At 33.1% G+C, this 13,677-nt stretch overlaps 1 protein-coding gene across 1 annotated transcript in view; it reads left to right on the top strand.

The window, feature by feature from the left end:
* The window catches only part of LOC118180255 (protein phosphatase 1L-like), a 38,422-nt gene extending 28,281 nt beyond the window's left edge, over positions 1 to 10,141 (top strand). Inside the window, exon 4 of the mRNA XM_035349375.2 lies at positions 7,832 to 10,141. Within this exon, the coding sequence (XP_035205266.1) occupies positions 7,832 to 8,203 (372 nt within the window). The 3' untranslated portion in view covers positions 8,204 to 10,141. The remainder of the gene's footprint in view (positions 1 to 7,831) is intronic.
* Positions 10,142 to 13,677: the final 3,536 nt, after the last annotated feature.

The raw sequence follows: 13,677 nt of genomic DNA, 5'->3' as shown, positions 1-13,677 counted from the left end.
AAAAAAATCTGAGTAAACCTAGGTTTGGTTTGACAAAGTTAAAATTGTGTTTTTCATGTCTCAAAAACGTGACTTAGGATATGTATTAGATTTATATATAACACTATTCTAACATAGATGTTTTGACATAAAATCAGACTTTTTCTGAAATAACATACCATTTTTTTTTCTATATTTCGATTCTACGACTCAAATTATGCCAGATTCTGTAAAAATCGCACCATTTAAGTAGTTTTTAAAAAATCAGCTCTCAACATTTTAGCTCCTCAATGTTAATTTAGTTATGTTAATAAAAATTGCAAATTTATTTAGAAAAACTGTTAATGCCAGCAGTGGACAGTGTTCAGATGAAACCAAGGCCTGAAAGGAATAAAATGCAAAACAACAAAGTTTAATTAAAGCATGCCTTAAGCATATACAAATAGGAAGTATGATGGAAAACATTCAGAAAAACTTAACAATCCATTATGAATAAAGCTAAGTCACCAGTATGTGATTAGGAAAAAAAAAAAAAAAAAAAGCAGTATCAAAGGGGTAGCAGTAAAGGTAAGTTACTAAAATTTTACTACTAAAGAGGTATCACCAAATAATGTATTAACAAGAAAAAACCTACACCGATATGACTCCATTTAATCGGAAGATAGATTAAATGAAACAAAATCTACTAAACTAAACCATTATTTTTTTTTATCACCCACTTATGTAACAAAAATTTGTTAGAATGAAAGTAAAATGGAAAATTACACCATGTCATTAAATAAAAGAAATGTAATGTTCAAAAAGGCACCAACAATGCTCCATCATTCAGGCACTGGCTGAAGTTATTCACCGCAGCTTGTCACTCCAGGCGCTCATTCTCCTTGGACACTGAATGAAGTTGCTGACTGTAGTTTTTCTTCTTTCTCTGGTTGTTCAAAGAAATTATTTATCTTTAAGTTATTTGCATGTGCATTCCTGTCCATCCAAACTTGGTATATAACTGGCAACAGTAAATTGCGCAAATAGCGAGCAGTCATTCATCACCCAGGGGATGGAATACAAAACTTAACTACAGAAATTATAGCTGTCACAAAGAATCCATTTAAAAATTGAAATATGTGATGAAGGCTGATGTTAAATTTATTGTCAAATGATCCTGGACCAATTCATCTTTGTCGGTTTGTTTCCATCCACGTATGAATGTTAGTAGTCAACTCTATTCGCAGGAAATAAACTGACACACTTATACAGGTTTAATAATAACATGAGCTATATTTTAATTTTGTAGATACACATTATCTTTTCACAAAGTATTGTTTTTATTCACAATTACATCAAACACACAAGTAATGCATTGCACCTTTCAGTTCTTAACAAAAAAGCTCAACTCTCGGAATACAGAAAAACTTATTTCAATTTTTTTCACACTAGCATGCCGTCCTTCTCACATCAAGCACGCTTCTTCTCGGTGCCAGATTTTCTCCTCTCTCCTTTCAGCTAAAGATCTTTGGCTTAACTGTTTTTCCGGCAGGGCTTGGTCGGTAGCTTCCTCTTGCCAAGTATGTGCATGACACACCCCTGCCAAGAATGAATTTTGTCCTTTCTTTGGGACGTATTTCATTAATCAATATCCAAGGAAATTCTCTGTACATTACTTTTACGCAATACCAGCCTTGTACAGTAGTAAATAAAACAAAACAGAACAAACAATAAATGATTACAACCACACAGAAAACAAAGAAAAAGGAAAAAACAATCAAATTATATTACTCATATCATATCTGATCCAGGCGTGAGAGAGCATCAGCACGTTGGTGCTGGATCTCTGGCTTATTACTAATTCGCAAGTTCCATTTCTGTAATGCCAAAGCCCGCCTCGTCAGTTTGGGACTTCAAGGAGTAGTTTCGTTCAAATATCTGAGAGGGTTGTGATCCGTTATAATTTCTACATGAGCCCCGTAGATCCATTTGTCAAATTTATTCAGGCCAAATAAAACTACCCAAGCTTCCTTCTCAATGCTTGCCTAATTTTTCTGAGTTTGAGAAAGATTTTGGCTTGCAACTGCAATACAACAATAGTTACCACTTTAGTCTATCTGGGTTAAACAGCAGCCTACTGCCAAATTGGATGCATCACAATGGATCTGAAATGGTTTTCAATATTTGTTGTGGCCATAGATGTCACTTGGCACAAAGTATCCTTTAATTTGTTAAAAGCATTCTGTTCCAACTCCCCCCCCCATAGAACAATATTGGCATGCCTCTTCTTAGTAAACTCTGTCAGTGGTGCCGATATTTCTGCATAATTGGGAATATAAGATCGATAAAATCCCATCAGTCCTAAAACCGATCTCGCATCTTTTTTTGTGACTGGCCTGACAAGTTTTCTAATTGCTTTGACCCTTTCTTCATCAGTACCATGCTTGCCCCCTTCAATTGTATCCCCCAAATATTTGATTTTTTTAGCTGCAAAAGCACATTTGTCCAAATGTACAGAAAATCCTAAAAACTTAAACTTAGGACTGGCCCCTATTCGTCTCTCAAATTCTTGAGTCAAATCTGCTTTAAAATTTGTTCCATTGTCACATGCAATTACATTTCGAATACCCATTCTTTCTAAAGTGTCTAGAACCAGAGAAATGTGTTAAGTGTTCCTCAAATGTTTTTGAAAAAATCGCCACATCATCTATATATGCCTGAGCATACTCACTATGACTCTGCAAAGCACAATTCATTTCCTTCTGGAATGTCCCCCGAGGCTCCTGATAAGTTGAAAGACATTGTTACACTCCATTACACGTTGCAAATGCAGTCAAAGATTTGCTCTTTTCATCCATTCAGATTTGCCAATACCCTTTTTGAAGGTCGATGCTTGTCAGCCAGTTAGCTGTACCCGCCGCAAAAATCAATTCCTGCATGTCTTTCCTGGGAAATGTTGGAGTTTTTATCGCAGTATTCAATGATCTAAAATCTATACGCATTCTAATTCTAGCATCCTTTTTCGCCACACAAACTATAAGATGAGCAATTTCTGACTTAGAAGGTCAATTAATCCTAATTCTAGCAACTCAGGTATCTGCTCATCTACTGCTTTGCGGTATGCCATGGATATTCCATAGCAGTGGGGTTTCTTCCAAATAGCAGTAGGAATAAGTTCGATCTTGTGTGTGCCTACTCGTGCTGGTTGCACTGGACGTGTAACTAATGTTTGATATTTCCTCAGTAGCACTAAAAGTTTACTCCTTTGGACCGAATCTAAATTAGACATTTCTAATCCTTCCAGAGATTCAGAAAAACTCTTTCCTCCCTTATTGACAGGTGTAGATTCACTTTTGCCAAACTCTTCTTCCACCTCCAAGGTAACATTTACTGCTTGGGATCTAACTACATAAGGTCTTATCTTATTCTGATGAACATATCTTTTGGTTCCATCGGGCATTTGTACTACAAAAGAGTGAGAACTTCTCTGTTCCAATATATTTGCAGGACCCTTCCACCTAGCATAAAGCTTGTTATTAGGGAATCAAGATTATCACCTTATCATTATTATATTAGAATCGGGAATCAAGACTATCACCTTAACTCCCACCTTAAATATTTTTATGGTAGACCTTAAATTATGATAGTGTGCTGTCCTCTCTTGTTGAATTTTAGCTGTGAGCTTTGCCTGCTCCGCTGCCTTCTCAAACCTAGCCTTTAGATTTTGTAAATATGTATAAACAGGAGTTGCATCTAATTGTAAATTTTCATGTTTCCCTGTCCATGATGATTTTAATATCGACAGAGGTCGAGGTGTCCTGCCGTACATGAGTTGAAATGGAGCCACCCTAGTTGTTGAGTTGGGTACTTTTCTATAGGCCCACAACACATAAGGAGTTTGCAAATGCCACCCTCTATCTTCTTCCCTGATGACATTCTTTTTAAAGTACCATTCAACTAATCCCCTAGATAGAGTATATCCAGGGGTCGAAAACTTAGGACTGGCCCCTATTCGTCTTTCAAATTCTTGAGTCAAATCTGCTTTAAATTTGTTCCATTGTCACATGCAATTACATTTCGAATACCCATTCTTGAAAAAATATGTAATAACTCCTCACAAGTCGACTTGGTGGAGAGGCTAGTTAGAGGTATTGCTTCTGCCCATCTAGTATGCTGATCAACTAAGCATAATATATACTTATGACCCTTAGAACTGGGAGGATCAATCAAACCTATCACATCAATGTTTACAATTTGGAAAGGCAGATCTGACCTCGTTACTGGGCTGATTGGTGTCCTATCAACAGTTTTAATTGGTCTAGTCGACTGGCACTCTTTACATGCCTCGCAAAATTTCTGAACATCTAACCTCAGACCTTCCCAATAGAAAGAGTATCTAATTCTCTCCACAGTCTTCTTTACCCCCATGTGGCCACTAAACACTGAGCAATGTGCTAACTTCAAGACTTTCTCCCTTCGACTCTCAGGTACAACTAATTGCCCCACACTTTCCCCAAGAATTTTGTCCTTATGAAAGAGAAAGTTATCCACTGTATAATAATTCCCCTTTCCTTTCTGAGCATTCTCCCATGCTTCTACTAGAGATTCACAAGTCTCCTGCTCTCTTCTAAATACATCCGCTGTACATTGTCTTCCTGGCTGAGGTTCTTGGCTTTCACTTGATTCCACCTTTCCTTTCTCATCCTGATTCCTTCCCACACAAGTGTTTCTTTCTAGTTTCCCTGTGTTTACCTTCACAGACTTTTCCTTTCTCCTAACCTCTGGGATGTTTGTGGTTTCTTCAGGTAAGTTTTCCACCCTTTCACCTGCGTCATATAATTGACCTCCTAACAGTGTGAATACTTCAGGAGGAAGAAACACATCCTCTGCCAGCGATTCTGCAACTGCACACAAAATCTGTTGATGTGTGACATTAGAACTTTCTGCTAGAATGATACTCTGTGGAATGCTTACCAAAGGGCATTTAACAGCTGGACCAAATATACCCTTCAAATATATACTCGATCCTTCCTCCAGTTGGAGACTTTTGGTTAACTCTTTTTTTAACCACCATAATTTCTGTTCCTGAATCAACGAGGGCCTTCCCTATTGTTCCATTCACACTAATAGGAACCCTTTTCAACTTACACAACTTATAGTTGTTTACATCCTCTGACTTCCTCAAAGGATCCACACAAGCTACCACAACTTTGTCTTCTAAGATATCATTATCCTGACCTTTCTTTACTTAGTTTACCCTGGCTTTATCCTTTTCCTCATTTCTGTTATATTGCGTAGAACCTTTAATCTGAGGACAGTGCCTTTTAAAATGTGAAGCTGAACCACATACAAAACATGTTAAACCTTTAACGTTCCCTGTGTTTTTCCCTGTGGTTTCCGACCCATGCCAACTGCCTCATCTCTCTTACAATAGGGACCTTAGGTTTCTCACTTACTGCCTGTTTTAAAATCTTTGTTTCAAAAACTTCCCTACGTACGTTGTAGGACTTCCCTTTAGCCGCAAAGAATATGTCACACTCCTTTCCAAGCTCTCTTGGCTTGAACCACGAGTCTCCCTGCCTTATACCTATGTAAACTGCAGTTTCCGTATCAAGAGTCTGGTAGATTTTGTCCGCTACCACCAACTGATTAAGTCTGTCACCCTCTTGATTTCACATAATTTTCCCACATTGTAGTAACTCTAGTAGAAAACTGGCCAAAGGTCTTTTCTGAAATTCTCCAGGCATGCCTGAGGTGAAGGTTTAAATTCTTTCAACACAGTTTCCTTTATTTCCTCATAATTCCCATACTTGTCCTCGCTTATCAATGTTAATAAATTTGCCTCTTTGTCTCCCAAAAGGTAAATCAAAATTTTGGCCTTATACTCATCAGGAACTCTTTCATTGACATAAGCTCTTTCTAAACTGGAGAAGAAATAGTCCCAGCCATCAGCTCTACTTGGAACTTTTACTGTCAATAATCTGATTGTCCTCGTTAACTCTTCTACTGATCTTTCTTTCCCATTCTCCCCCTGTTCAGGTGTAGTACTCCTATTCAAGTAACGATCCTGACAATCTACCTTATACTTCTCAATGGGAAGATCCTTTGCTACCTGCTCCTCATAGCTTTCACTAGCAAGAATTTTTTCCCTCAAGTCCAAAATTCTAAATGTAGGCAACACTTCAACACCAAACTCTTGTGCAAGGGCAACTAGATCAGCCTTTCTAGATTTGGCCAAAAATGACCTTATGTGACTTTATGTTCAACTTAATTAAAATAACAAAAAGTTAAAACTTAATCTCCTTACAAAAAATTATACATCAAGTTAAATCCTTAACTTCTGTTGAATCATAAACACATGGTAACTGCACTAAATATGCGCAACATCCAAATATTCAATAAAATAAAAAACAATATATGTGCATATATAAGCATTTGAGAATTAATGCAATCATATCTCATAAATAAAACACAAGCATTACTTAAACTAATGATCATTCACTCATATAATAAAAGATAAATGCACTTGCAAAGTAATTCAAGTCTCATATGATAATCACATTGATAATTCCTGTGTTACAAAATACTTGTTAAAGTGTACCCTTACATTAACAGAAAATTTTTCATAAACACAAAATCATAAATAATATGCTTAAACGAGAGAACCTGGTAGAAGATAACTGTTCTGCTTAATATGCTTCGCAGCATTCATAAGGAATTCACTTGAGCTTTTTCTGAGTAGACAAATATACATCCGACCAGCTGCCACCACTGTCAAACAATCCTAGACCAATCATCTTTGTCGGTTTGTTTCCATCCACTTATGAATGTTATTAGTCAACTCTATTCGCAGGAAATAAACTGACACACTTATGCAGGTTTAATAATAACATGAGCTATATATTAATTTTGTAGATATACATTATCTTTTCACAAAGCATTGTTTTTATTCACACTTACATCAAACGCACAAGTAATACGTTGCACCATTCAGTTCTTAACAAAAAAGCTCAATTCTCGGAATACAGAAAAACTAATTTCAAATTTTTTCACACGAGCATGCCTTCCTTCTCGCATCAAGCACGCTTCTTCTTCTCGTTGCCAGATTTTTTCCTCTCTCCTTTCAGATAGACTGTTTTTTCACGCGAGCATGCCATCCTTCTCACATCAAGCACGCTTCTTCTTGTTGCCAGATTTTTTCCTTTCAGCGAAAGATTGCTGGCTTAACTGTTCTTCCGGCAGGGCTTGGTCGGTAGCTTTCCCTTACCAAGTATGTGCTTGACATTTATATTGAAAAAAGGAAATGTAGATTTATTCATGAATAAATCATGTCCATAGAAATAAATACACATTGTTTCCATTCTAAACTTTGATCCCCCCCCTTTTAACTAATCAAATTATCATATCTGATTTTACAATTGGAATACACTTTTGCAAATCATGCAGATTTCTGAATTTAACTGCACTGTTTAATTTGAAAATCGAAAATGAATATGTCATAAGTAAATAACCAACCATCACATTGTGAAGAATTGTTTTAGATTTTCTATTTTTTGACACATATATAGTTTGAATTATCATATTTTCCTTAGTTGACTTATTAACTTCACTGAATAGTGTTATTTTGTTATGAGGGTTTTTTTTTTATTTATTTAATTTTTTTAATATTTTTTTATTATTATTATTTTATTGTGGTAATTATATTAGCATTTTAAAATGGTAATATACTCAAGTCTTTAGTCTAACTCATTATTGTTTATTATTATTTTGCCAATTATTGTCTATATTACTGATTTATTTTGCTTATTTTTGTAATTTTATTGTAGTATTTAAAATAAATTTGAGATGCTTAATTCTATTGAAATTTTTCCAGTTAAAAGAAAGACGTCGCATCAGAGAAGCAGGAGGATTCATTTCCTTTAATGGTGTATGGCGAGTGGCTGGAATCTTAGCTACATCAAGAGCGTTGGGTGATTTTCCTTTAAAAGACAGAAATCTGGTTATTGCAAGGCCAGATATTTTAACTTTTGATTTAGCAGACTTGAATCCTCAGTTTATGATTTTAGCTACAGATGGTTTATGGGACACTTTTTCAAATGAAGATGCAGTTGCTTTTGTCAAAGATCATATTCAGAGTGATCTATATAAAGGAGCAAGAAGTTTAGCATTGCAAGCTCATAAAAATGGGTCTATGGACAATATTACTGTATTAGTAGCTAGCTTTAGCAATATTACATCATCTTGATACTACAATTTTACTTCTACATAAAATGCAAAAACAGCCAAAATGTTATAACTTTAACAAGCATTACATTTAACGTGCATATTATAAAATGGCAAAATTATGCTTTCATTAATGCTAATGATAATTAACAAGCTCATTACATTTAGAGAGACAAAAATCTTAGTCTTTCAAACTGCATTGAGCATTTTAATTATTCAATAACTTAAATAATGAAATTTGTTATTGTATAATAAAATTATACATTAACAAAAGAAAAATATTGTCAGTAAATTATTTTCTAAATGGCATACTTTCCATGCATCTTATTTATCTACTTACTGGTATTTATACCTTATTTCAGAAACTTCAAACTTCACAATTTCAAATATGGAACATTTTATAAGATTTTACTTTCTGTATTTATGAACATCTACTGATTTTTATTTTACTCAATTAATGCTTTGTAATATGAATGTATAACAAAAATAATTGCACAAACTGTATTGTAAGATTTAAGTGTTGGAAAAATATACTAGTCATAATTCTCCCTGAGGGAAAAAAGAAAAAGCTTTGTCAAATTTCAGTTTGTATGCCTGAGCAGCATATAAAATTTTTGCTGCCAAATAATGTTGAAAGTAATGTTAAAAAATGCTGCATCATCATGTCCATCTGATATTACTTTCTGTCATAATGACACTGCTATGTGATTATGTTATATATTTTTATTAAAAGTTTTAAAACTTAAAACTTTTTGGGATTTGACTCAAAAGGAATTGTAATTGCAATACATAATTTCATCTTGATATATTTTTTTACTTGAAAAAAATCATAATTGTAGCTCATGCAGGTTAAAAAAAAAAGAAAGAAAAGAGAAGAAATTATAAGGAAATACTCTGTATATAAAATTTCTATTAAAAAAAGGAATATTTTAATGAGAATGGGCTTTTATTCTTTAAATAACTAATGCATACTTTTTTAATATATGCACTTCTTATGCATGCCAAACCTATCTATATATATTACAGCATCACAATTTTTTTTTTATTTAAAAACATAATTAATCCAATTATTTCCATGCAATATGCTGCTGAAAATTGATCAATATAGACAAAAAGTAAGAAATTAGAACCAATTTTACACAAAGACCCAATAGAAGTGAAATTCACTACCAATAAATTTCAAAATATCATATAAATATGCAAAATAAGAATTAAAAAATGTTAAACTAAAACCTATAAATTAGAGAAATCAGAAAAAAATGCAAAAGAGGAAGAATTAAATCAAATCTGATATAAGGTTATTATGAGAAGGATATATCAGATTTAATTATAATCCCCTTCTACTTGAAGACCACTGCATTTCTGTAGCTAAAAATAGCTGATGAACTATTCTAAAGTATTTCATATTCTTCCCTGATGCAGCATCAGAATTCCAGGGTTAAATCAAGGAAAAGAATTAAATTAGAAATTTTTTACTGAATTTAAATTTGAAATAAAGTAGAAATACAAAAAATAAACCAAAAGCACGAATTTAAAACTTACTCAGAAGACAAAAATGCAATCCCGTAGTGAAAAATATTAAACACATCCAAATGAAGAAAATCCTAAATTGGAATAAAGTAAATAATTAATATATTTTTCACATAATCTGAGATTAGAATTGAAAAAATGTGAAATTAAAAATGTAGAAAATCTCTTACTTTTTGTCTATATATATATGTATATATATACTCAGCTTATATCTTTCTAATCTGGTTTATTTTCAGATCATTATTATTATTATTATTATTATTATTATTTTTAATTTTGGGATTCCAAATGAATTTCTAAAACTGTGCAAATTATTATTACTTACACATATAAGAGCTAGTGAAAAGTCGATGTTTGAAGAAACACTGTGCCTGTGTACTGCAGTGTCCCAAACTGATGTAATGTAATAAAACTTGTTTGCATTTTTGTAGATTTTGTAGTTGTTTTTATCCTATATGTTTGCTTAAAAGAATTTAAATTATTTCAGTATTGTTTTTGTTTTTGTTGATGTTTATCTTGTGTTGAAAGAAGTAGAGATTTTAACTAACTGTATATTGTTAACTATGAAATAAAAATGCTTTGTTTGACTGTTGAAAAATATGAAATATATCTGTGATATACGTAGCAAACTAGTTACATAACAAAGTTACTTATACTCATTTCTTTTTTTGTACATAAAGGGCATATGTTATTTATTTTGGGAAGGTTGTATTTCTAACTCTCAGGAGTATGAACTATTATATTTCTCCCTCCAAAAAAAGGGTTTTGCAAGTATCAGCTCTGAAAATAGTATCCTGAAACAGACATGAATGTAAAGATATGTAATTTGTGCATCTGCTCAATAAATACATAAACAGAGCTACTATGATATTGAGATGGTGTCTGATCAAAGAATTCAGTTAGACATTACAGCCAAAATATTATATTTTTATATCATATATAAATTTATATTTTACTCATATATATATTTTATATAATATCATATACTTATATGATATAAAAAGCAGCCAAAATACTAGAACTTTAACAAGCATTACATTTAACATGCATATTATAAAATGGCAAGATTATGCTTTTATTAATGCAGTTCTGTTGGCGAGGGACCAGGGTTGGATTTCTTCCAGGCTAGTGGAAGAAGTGAGCTGTGGTGCACCCAGTGGGTTGCTAAAGTGATAAATTTACTAATAACAGTTTACCTTACTTGAAAATAATTATTTCTGCAATAAAATGCATATTAATTAAATAACTTTCCCTGAAAAATATAGTAGAAAGTGTGATAGAATCCTTTATTCATTTATATGTTAGATTATGTTGATAATGTATTTTTAATACTTAATTTTGGACACTTCTGTTATTGGACTGGATTCAGAAATATATGTATGTATGTATGCACGTGTGATTATATGTGTGTGCGTATACACACTATATATGCACATTATGCCTCTATATACATGTGTACATGAACACATACATACATTTCTGAATTTGGTCCTGATAACAGAGGAGTACCCAATTTTGTTTTCTTCTCTTTCTGAGTAGATATATTACTTTTATAATTTTATTGCTATGAGGAACTGAAATTTAGTTTCAATTCCCAGGTGTGAAAGCAGATCTCACAGCAAGTTAAAAAAAAAAAAAAAAAAAAAGATACCCATGATTGAATTGCTAATCAACCGAGATATCTCGCCAACTCATGAAGCACAATGATAAAAATAAACACTATACAATAATAACAATAATACTCATATATCGTTTCCTAAGAATATTATTAATAATCATTATGACAAAGCCACAGTTTCGAAAGTGCTTTTAACAGTTCATCAAAAACAACATTTGTTCCAATGGCACTTTCTCGACATAAATTCTGAAAGATACGATTCAAGGTGATGTCCAGCAATGCCCCGCTGTTTATATTACGCTATTTGGTTAAACCAACATTCTTTAAACATTTTGGGTGTAAACACCCATTTTTGGATCTAGAAAATTGTACTTAAGGTTCACAGTAAAGTGACTGTAACAAGTTCCTTCATGTTGTTGTGTTTTATATCCTTTTCAGCAGTCTGAACCAAGTGTTGGTACTTTTTTTACATGTTGAATAATTTTCACTATAAGTGTACCAGTGTACCTATTCGAGATTTGAACAGCAAAGTGTTTGCCATTTTCCTCGCATATTTCTCCAAAAATCTATTGTGGGAGTGCTCGGCACAACTTCAGTATAGCCCACCCGGAATTTTAAACAAAAAAATATCGCCAAGAGCGGCGATAAATGATAGGATCTGGTAACCCATACTATTCGCCAAGACAGACAAAGTAGACAGATGTCTTGTTTTGCACCCGCTAAGTCTTTCTGCACCGATGGGCGAAAAATCAAGCATAGGTGCGAAGGAAAGGTATATAGAAAGAGGGGCAATTTCGTATTTGAGGAGAGTAAAAAGGAACTTCGTACATTTTGTACGAGTTCAAAAGGCCAGAAAGAAAAGATGGGACAAAATAAAATTTAAATTAAATGGCCCAAAAATAATAGAGGGGAAAAAAAAGGGCCTATAGAAAGAAAAGGAAAAGAAGTAGAAAATACCCTAAAATACGATTGTGTCCATGAGAGTAGTTAAGGAGTTCATCTACAAAAATGCGTGTCTTTAAGAAGCAAACTTTAGCTAAGTTAAAAAAAAAAAAATGAATGAATGAATGAATTCAACATTAAATATTACCGTTCCCAAAAAATTCATGTATATTTCATAAAAACAGTAATTGACAAAATCATAAATCCATACACAGTGTGAGAGCATTTCAGGAAAAATAAATTACACAGTTTATTTTTCTTAAATATTAGTTAAATATAAAATTAATTTATTAATTAACCATTGTAATTTATTATAGTACAACTTTAACAAATTCCGTCACACTGTTTTTTATTTGCTCATAATTCTAAGTTTGAGACCTGAAAAAAAAAAAAAAAAAAAAAGTCGGGGATCTTAGTTACAAAAATCACAATCTATACTCATCGTTGGTCAAGAGATCCCCATTTTTTCCCTCTCAAGAAATTCCTAAGCACGAAGAGGGGGGCCTCCGAAGGGTGTGAATTGCTGATAAGAACAGACTACTGATAAGGAATGTGGCGTCTCTACGGAATAGTTACGAAGAAAAGAACCACATGACTTGCTACTATTACTAACTATTGTATAATGCTAGAATCTTATGAAAAATAATAAATAAAAAAATTTAATTGCACTCTAGTGATAGAGAAACATATATTGTATAGAGAACAGAATGTTACTTATCTGAATATTCCGTGTCAGGGCCTCTTTTGGATTTCTCGTGTTGATAGTAAACAGCTAACAAAACACCTGAAGTTTCGATGAAGCGAAGTTTCCTTTTTCAATTTGATGAATGAGACATTGCATAGGAAAGGTGCATTAAACTTTTTTAGAGAGTTGAAAATATTTACTGAAACAGTTATTTAAAAAATTTCGGAGCTATGTTTAGACACTGCCTCCAGCTTGAGGTTTGCAGATATATGCGACGACAAACGCTGAGAGTTTACGGAAGTTAGCGTGTCTCACGTGACCGATGGCAACACTAAGAGGTTACCGTAATTTGCGCCAAAATTGAAAAATGAAGCCAAATGTAATTTTTGGAAGTAAGCAATACAGGTTTTCGCCATTTTTCTTGCACGTGCTGCTGTGGTAGTAAGGTACGTAGTATTAGCGCTGATATTTTGAGTTTTAATTATCTTATTTTAGTTATGTGTTTGTCTAAGCAATCTGAAAAGATGAAAATACTCATAATCGGGGATTCTATGATTAAATATTTACAAGAATATTTGTCTGCGAATTTACTTGATTACGAAGTTGATTTTCGTTGCTTTCCAGGAACTAGGATTGAAAGGTTGACACGTGAGATCGCCTTTATGAACAACCATTTTCATTTAGTTTTGGTCCACGTTGGTACCAATAATTCAAATGACGA

Source organism: Stegodyphus dumicola, chromosome 5 (genome assembly GCF_044657685.1).
Source record: "Stegodyphus dumicola isolate Sdum_Otavi_A_Nest chromosome 5, ASM4465768v1".
NCBI lineage: Eukaryota > Metazoa > Arthropoda > Arachnida > Araneae > Eresidae > Stegodyphus > Stegodyphus dumicola.
Note: the sequence above shows the minus strand (reverse complement) of the source record. Positions and strands in the feature narration are given on the sequence as shown.